Source organism: Megascapheus bottae, chromosome 10 (assembly GCF_031878675.1).
Source record: "Megascapheus bottae isolate mThoBot1 chromosome 10, mThoBot2.hap1, whole genome shotgun sequence".
Classification (NCBI taxonomy): domain Eukaryota; kingdom Metazoa; phylum Chordata; class Mammalia; order Rodentia; family Geomyidae; genus Megascapheus; species Megascapheus bottae.
Genome location: NC_143518.1, coordinates 1602782 through 1611668, shown reverse-complemented (window position 1 = coordinate 1611668; position 8887 = coordinate 1602782). Strand labels below are relative to the sequence as shown.

General features: G+C 35.7%; 1 protein-coding gene across 2 annotated transcripts in view; it reads right to left on the bottom strand.

Moving 5' to 3' along the window:
- Window positions 1-710: 710 nt before the first annotated feature.
- Srfbp1 (serum response factor binding protein 1) overlaps window positions 711-8887 on the bottom strand; it is a 30040-nt gene continuing 21863 nt past the window's right edge. The window contains exons 5-8 of one of the 2 annotated variants that reach the window (XM_090340057.1): window positions 4889-4970; window positions 3484-4201; window positions 1354-1391; window positions 711-993 (exon numbers count right to left, since the gene is read on the bottom strand). In XM_090340057.1, coding sequence (XP_090196183.1) covers window positions 809-993; window positions 1354-1391; window positions 3484-4201; window positions 4889-4970 — 1023 coding nt within the window. In that variant the 3' untranslated portion in view covers window positions 711-808. The remainder of the gene's footprint in view (window positions 994-1353; window positions 1392-3483; window positions 4202-4888; window positions 4971-8887) is intronic. The other variant, XM_090340056.1, reaches the window with a different exon arrangement.

Sequence of the window (8887 nt, the reverse complement as noted above, 5' to 3'; positions counted from 1 at the left end):
TATGGTTAAGTAAATAGACAATGTGTATTTTAGAGTTACTGATTTTTGGTTATACTGCTATAGTTAAAGAATATTGTAATTAAGAAACTTTTGTTCCAGAATACTAAGCAAATGAAAGTGTATGCTCATAAGTAATTGAAAGCATAAAATATGTATTTATAAAGTTTAATATCTGTTTATCCTCAACAGAGGTTATTATTTTTATTTTACTAATTAGGAATAACTACTTTTAACAAAAGTGAATCTGTATGTAGCAATTGATCTCACTTTTCAACTTTTCTTTTTTTTTTTGGCCAGTCTTGGGGCTGAACTCAAGGCCTGAATGCTGTCCCTGAGTTCATTTTGCTCAAGGATAGCACTTTACCACTTGAACCTCAGTGCCACTTCTGGCTTTTTCTGTATATGTGGTACTAAGGAATCGAACCCAGGGCTTTGTGCATGTTAGGCAAGCACTCTACCACTAAGCCACATTCCCCGTCCACTTCTCTACTTTTTAAAAAAGTTAGTTTTGATATTTATCTTTAAGGTGAAAATAAATTTCTCTTTAAGCTAATACTATTGCTGTATACTTTATAAACAATCAATGAGAAAAGCTATGACTGCTATCATCGCCACACTCATAGGAGACACTATTACAGATGAAGCTGTAAGTACTTGTGATTTTGTAAATATAACTTGAATTCACTTAAAAAAAAGAAACCCCCCCCAGATATTTATTCCAATTTAAGTTTATATTATAAATGGATAGTAAGGAAAAAAGGGGGGGGATGGAGTTTTAGACAGGTAAGCCATAGAGAGAAGTAGCATTTCAATCATCAAATGTAATTTTCTTCCCCTGAAACACGGCGATGTTACACTGCTGTTCTTTCCGCTTCCTGCTAGCTTCCCACGAAGGATGAAGGGGGAGATGTGACCGAGGTGTGGTGGTCTCACGTCTTCTTAGAACATTTTTATTAAATTGACTCTTCACCTGAGCTTTGTTTTCTGAAAAATCTTGGAAGAGAAAACAAAGACAATAAAAACTAAGTATATATAAGGAAAAGAATGAAATGGATTGCATCTTACTTGAATGAATTATTAAGGAAATTTTGCTTTAGTGAAAAGACAGAGTAATACATAAATTAAAAGTTCCAAGTGGCTTGAAGTTGAAATTTTATACCCGAGTGGTTAATTTTGGTAATTATACCTCCTAAATGGTTGTTTATTGACTCTAATACACATTATGCTGCCTTATTTGCCATGACGTAGAATGAACCTCAGCCCTGCTACAATGGATTTGTAATAGTGATTCCATACTTCCATGTGGCAAAGAACTGCTACTGCATGTGGAGATTAGTAGCTATGGATACATACCTGAGATTTTGCTTTTTGGAGCTTGTTCTCTGTAATCCCTAAAAGAAAAAAAGACACCATTATTATTGTTATTATCTTTGTGCTGGTATTAGGGCTTCAACTCAGGACCTGAGCGCTGTCCCTCAACTTTTTAACTCAAGGCTGGCATGCTGTAACTTGAGAGCTACAACTCTATTTGGCCTTTTTGGTGGTTCGTTGAAGATAGAGACAAAGTTTCCTGTTCCACCTGGCTTCAAATCTTGAACTTTAGACTTCAGCTTCCCGAGTAGCTAGAATTATAGTCCTAAGCAGCTATTGCCTGGCAAAAAACATGCTTTGTAAACAAATCCTCTTAAGCAGATGACATAACAGGCTAAATCTCACCCACCCGCAGGTCTATCACAGTCTCATATTCAACCAACATGCAATAAATGAATGTGGATTTTAGCTACATCCAATGTTTGACTCCAGTATTATTTCTGACATATAAAAGAGTTCACAATCTATCCTTATAAAGATCTGTTTTATAATTTAAAAATAATCTGCCAGGTAAATTGGTGGTAGTAGCTTAAGCATTACAGATTACAGAATACCAGTTATGTATGAGGCAAAGAGTAGGAGGATTACAGTTTGGGGCCAGCCTGAACAAAATGTTAGCAAGACTCCCATCTCAACAAACAAGTTGGGCACAGTAGCTCGTGTCTATCCCAGCTGCTCATAGGTAAGACGATCGTGACTGAAACCAGCCACTTGTCTTCTAGCAAGGCCCTGAGTTCAAACCCCAGTTATCTCCAAACAACAAAAACACGGACTATTTCTGTTTTCTTTTCTCTGTTTCTGGGGCCTATCTAAAGGATTTCAGACATCTCATATTTAAGATTAAGATTTACATCTTGTGGAAAGGAATAGTTATGTATTATTTAAAATGAAGGAAAAAACCTGCCTTTTGAAGCAGGAATATAAGTTATTTTTAACTAATTTTAGGCTCTCAACCTATAACCAGGCTAGGCATGGTGGCTCACGCCTATAATCCTAGCTACTCTGGAGGCTGAGATCTGAGGATTGAGGTTCAAAGCCAGCCTGGGCACTAAAGACTGTGAGACTCTTATCTCCAATTAATCACTAGAAAATGGTAAGTGGTGCTGCAGCTCTAGGGTAGGGTGACAACCTTAAGCTGAAGAGCCCAAGGACAAGGCCCAGGCTCAGAGTTTAAGTCCCCCTGCCCCACCAACCCAAACAAACAAACAAACAAACGAACATATAGCTAGGCACTGGTGGATCAGGCCTGTAATCCTAGCTACTAAGGAACCTAAGATATAAGAAGATTGTAGTTTGAAGCCGTCTGTACAGGAAAATTCATGCAACTCTTCTCTCCAAAGCTAGAAATACAACTGTGGCTTAAATAGTAGAGCACTAGCCTTGAGCAAAAGACAACCAGGGACAGGACTCAGCAGTCCCTAAGTTGAAGTGCCAGGACTGGAATGTACGTGAGCCCACGCGCACACGCGCACACACACACACACACACACACACCCACAGATACTTCTAACATTTTAATACCCTTAAATGTTTATAGTACATTATTCTGCTCCATTAAGGAGTATCTATGACCTATAGCAAAATAACTTCCTAAAAAAAATAGCAGTTAACCAAAGAAATCTGCTAAACATTACTTTCATTCTAAAATATGCTATCTTTTAACAGATAACTTAATGACTTATGCAAGGACAAAGCAGTGGGGAAACTCAGTATGTAAAGCAAGCAGAACAAATGACTGATGTCTACAACAATGATTCTGAGTCATCAACTCCCCACAATACCCTTCTTTTTACCAAGTTCTGTTTAAGCAGACTAGAAAGTTTCAAAAGGTTTTCATAACAAATGAACAGTTTTGAAGGTCTGACAATTCAAATACTTAAGTCAGCTCCATATGTTATTTGACTAATATAGCATCTCATTTCATTCTGAAGCTGGACAACTGGGGCACTGTCACACATGTATTTTTCTATGCCTTTCCACTTAAAGTTAAGAGTGATAAGTCTAGTTTGGGTTGTGCAAATTACAATTCTGTGTAGGAGAAATTTCTTCCCTTATTGATGGGAATATATGGGTATTTCCTCTTCTAAAATGTTAACACAAAAGCACCCTTACCTTCTGGAGCTTTTGGATCCAGATAATGAATGGAAAAACATGGATTCAAACTTCCTGGCTTCCATAGTTGGCTTACTTTGTTTACCTCCTCGGCCCCAATGGGGCACACTTTTATCTTCAGTGGGCTCCTCCACCTTTTGGGAAGGTCTTTGTTCCTTACTTGAAGAATGGGAACCACTTTCCTTCCTTCTTGTCAGTCTCACTTTCCCAATGAAGAAGTCATCACCACTGTCACTCTCTTCAGACATGGAGGACTGTTTGTAGAACCTCTCTTCTGTACTATCATCAAAGTACTCCTTTTCCTCCTGATCAGATTCTTCCTCACTTTCACTGTTCTCACTAAATGAATGCTCAGATACTTCCTTCTTTGGATCCTCACTTAATGATTTCAACCTGGGTTCAGCTGGTGTCTTCTGGTGTCCAGGGGGACCAAGAGACCCTTTTCCCGAAGGCTTTGATGGGGAATCTAAAATGTCCCCTGCTTTTGGTCCACCTTGTGCCTTGGTCAGTTTTTCTTTTGAGTCACTGGTGGGTTTCTTTGCTGGTATTTGGGGTTTCTTGGCCTTCTGTTCACTAATAATGGTCCTCTCCTGCTGCTGCAATTTACTTATATCATTTGAACACAAAGTGGGTTTAGAATGATTTTCTTCTGAAGTGGCATTTGATGGCTGAACTTCAGCAGCATTCTGTCTTGCATCTTTAAAGGACTGGACAGCAGCTGTCGGAAAAATAGTGCAAGACACACATTTAACAGCACTGTTCCACTACCAAATTTTTCAAATGATTTGAAATATGGAAGAGAACAAGTTGAATTTATATTAAATATGTAAAATGGGTCTGAATTCACAGAGAATTTGACTTCTTGAAAAATAGGTTTATGAGATGTGTTCAGATATTCTTGTTAAATTGCCAAATGAAAATTGCCCTTTTTTACATGTCTGAGATATGAAGAACAGAAGTCACTAACACAGGTAAATAAATTTGCATCTTTCTATGGTAATAAAGTAGAATTATGATGTTTTCAGACATAAAAATAAAACATTGTGACAAAATTAATCTTATATATTTTATCATACTAAATAAAATTTATATGACAATAAAATATAAAAGTAATAGCAGTTATATCAAGAATTACATTCAACCTGGCCACACACACACACATACACATTTCATATATATATATATATATATATATATATACATATCACAGTAAAACTTAAGAAAAACTCCCATAGTTTACTTTTTTCAGGCAGTATATTTTTCATAGTTTAAGGCATCTGTTCACATGTATAAATACAGAAAGATTTGTTTATAATAGCAAATATCCTCAAGAGTTGAAAAATAAGTGCAAATGCACTGAGCAGACTAACTTTAATTCATACATTTTAATTCATTTAATTCATACCTTTCAGTACATCTATTTTTTTCTTAAGCAGTGGGTGCACTGCTAGTCTGGCAATTGCTCTTTCAGTTGCAGTAGAATCTGGCTGCAAAATTGAAAAAACAAAAACAAATATATGGGGCTAAAAATTACTCAAGTTCTGCTGGAAGTCAATAAAATAAAAAAGCTTAAAGATCTAAATATGAAAGGATCTAATAACCCATAGAACTAAAGTCACTGATACAAACAAGTTATGATTACTGCAATATTTGAAGTCCCATCTAATGAAGGACAATGTAATATTGTATACTTGTATTTTTAATGTCTTCTATCTCTGCTGTATTGTCAGAATCAAGATGAAATACCTGGGAATGACTGGAGGGGAACAGATTATGATGTAACATTTAATCCAATGAAAATTCAGAGAATTCTGGATGTAGACTGTACTAAGTACATTATGTAGCTACAACTTCTAAATTTCTACTTCCAGCTTTAAATGGACCCAGAATGATACGCAGCCACATACATAACATATATTTGACATATCTAGACAGAACTCTTCGATTTTCTCCCTCAAAAATGCTTCTGTCTTTCTTGTCTTTTCTCTGTTTTAGTTTTTATGCAATTCTTTTCTATTTTCTTCTCTGTTCTGACTTCTGTTTTTTTCGTCACTCAGACCTAAAATTCTTTATTTTATTTTACTCTCAGGGTGATGCATAGAGGGTTTATAGCTACATTCATCAGGTACTGGGTACATTACGTCTTGAACTTCCAATGTTCTTCTCCCACTTTCCTTCCCCCCCTTCCCAATGATCTTTTCCCCCCCTTCCCATCCCTATTTCAAATAAACAAACAAATGTATACACAATATACCAGGTACCAAAACCAGATATAGTAACAACAGGAGATAAACCACGGGGTGGGGGGAGGGGAGGATAAAGAGAAAATAAGTACATTAAAAACAATCACCACAAAGATAAACCTCTTGTTTCCATTTCGCTTAGCCTGTTCCTATTTAGCCACATGTACATAGCTTTTGAGCTACTGTGATCCTCTGCTAGGAAAATCATAGATTATATATATACCCTAATTATTACAAATGAGGGAAATCATGGAACCTATGTTTCTTCGGGTCTGGCTTATTACACTTAATGATTTTTTCCAAGGCTTTCCATTTCTTTACGAATGGGGTGATCTCATTCTTTGATGGCAGCACAGAACTCCATTCTGCAAAAATACATTTTCTTGATCCATTCATTTACTGAGGGGCATTTGGGTTGGTGAATAATGCTACATCAACATTGTGCTGGGAGCGTTAGTATGTTCTTGTTTCTGGACATTTGGGTAAATGTCCATGAGTGGGATTTCTGGGTCATAGGGGAGCTCTATGTTTAGTCTTTTGAGGAATCTCCACACTGCTTTTCAGTGTTTGAACAAGCTTACATTCCCATCAACAGTGTATCAGCAGCATTCCCTTCTGGCCACATCTCCACCAACATCTCTGCTGTTATTAGATTTCTTGATAATGGCCATTCTAACTGAAGTAAGGTCGAATCTCAAAAGTGTTTTGATTTGCACTTCTTTTATGTCAGGCCTAAAATTCTAAGGAGTCTTTTACTTCATTTTCCCTCTATTTTACAATACATTCCTCAGTATATTACATGACTCTACATGCATGACACATACGGATCAGTCACTTCTCATCATTTCTATTCTTTCTATCTCTGATTAAGTCATCAACTCCTCTATCTAGACAAACGCTGTGAATTCACATGATTGCTCTCCATTTTTTTTTTTTTTTTGGGTCCTGGGACTTGAACTCTGGCTCTAGGCACTGTCTCTGAGCTCTTCAGCTTAAGGCTACGGCCCTACCCCTTGAGCCACCTGCGCGATTTCCATTTTTCTGGTGATTAATTGGACATAAGAGTCTCAGGGACACTTTAGTGCCAGGGCTGGGTTTGAATTTTGAACCTCCACCCTCAGCTCTCAGTCTCCTGAGTAGCTAGAATTACAGAGCATGAGCCACCATGCCTGGCTTCTTCTTCACATTTTATTCTATATAAATTCTCTCTATATCAGATCAGTGATGTTTAAAAATGCAATCAGATTATTTTAATTTCTCTAAGCTTTCTTATTTTCAGATGTTTGGATCATTCTGTTGCAAGATCATTTTTATCTGGAATGTTTTATTCAAAGGTATACAAATGACTAATAATCTCATCTGCAGTCTCAAATAGCATAATATTCTATCACTGTTAATTTTATTTACTTTATGTAAGCTAATGTATGCCAGTGTAGGTATTTTCATACTTCTACTATAGTAATATTTACAAGGAGTTTTATAATTGTGATATCTGAATATTCATTGTTGACTCTGGATAAAAACTACTCTTTTACTTTGTAATCATTTTATCACTGAATTTATTCAGCAAAGCATTTTTGCTATGCTAGAAGATGTCCCAGAATCATGTCCAATTTAGCAATCTCACAAGCTTCACAATTCTATAGTTGTATATTAATCTAAAGATGTTCATATTTATTATATATGTCTTCCTATGCAAGTTGTAATGTTTGTTGAATATCTGAGGAGAATATCAGACTAGTAAGATGAAAGAATGATTAGAAAAGGGTACTGGCGGTTAGCACTGCAGAATTCTGGATCACAATACATGTTGCTGTCAAATTGGAGCTGTGCATTTAGTTCAAAAAAGAGCATAGAAATTTTCATATATAAAATCATACATAAAATTGATCACTTATGTAAAATTATGAATATTATACCTCTAGGTAACTAAGAAATTTGTTTTTTAAAGAAAAATGAGTAATGCAAATATAAATATATATTATTCTATGAATAAGCACTTTTGTTGAAGAGATATTTTTAAGGAGAATGTAAAACATAAAAAGGATTCTTAGTAAACTGCTAATACAGGATAGAAATGTGGTTTATCCAGGAAAAGGATGAGGCTGGACATGACTTCTTGTAATCATTCTATATCAAGGAATATATTTTGTACCTCTAAGTTTTGAATAACTGCAAATATGAAGTCCAGTTTCAATCATAGGCACTAGTCATGTCTCTAATGGTGGCTAAAACATTACTTCTTAGGTAGGAATGTAAATGTTTTAAGAAAATAGAACCTCTGATCTGCAAGGGCTCATAACATAAAGGAGGAAAAAAAATGACAGGTAGAGATGGTAAGTAACCTGTGTGAGGTCACAAAACAAGCAACAGACATTAGTTGACATTTATACTTCTATAAATTTAAGTCACTTTCCTTTGTTGAGAGTGAATTCACAGCCCCAAACAACACTATTGGTTAAATACTATTACTATAACATTACAATAAAATTATAAAGTTTTTGGGTGGCAGTTAGGGTTCTGTGGCATTAAAACATTTACATATTCAGTATAGTCTGTGACTTGCTCACCAGCACTGGGCTAAATGCAGGGACTTGTGGGTCCAATTTAGGAGCCTATAAGAATGAGGCAACCTCTGCTCTGAGAGACTTTAACCTCATGCACACCCTTCCTTTACTACTTCTTCCCTCTTTCTATATACTATGGAGACTCATCTTATACCCAAGGACTTAAAGACCATTTTTGGAGGCTCACAAGGTGGCTTTTAAATAAAAAATGGCTAAGATAAATGTACAAATAACTAACCCAGCTGACCTCAAATGATAAACTTCACTTGACAGATTGAAAATGTTATATAGGGAGATGTAAAAGGAATACATATATGGTGCTATATCTGAAATTTAAATAAATCTATTTTAAAGCTTACAAGTCTACTAAGTAGTCTCTATGAGCAGTTTTTACACCTGCAGGAAAAAAAATATTAGGAGGTATGAAGGAAACCACAGTTTTCCTTATTTAAAACTGACACAATGTTTGCCATGGAAAATTCTCAGGAAACTGTGGTTTTCACACACCTTTAGTTTCTTCCATTTCAAATAAACTAAATAAAAAGATAGAAAACAACTAATTTTTTTCATGGAAAAATTCTGTTTTGGCATACT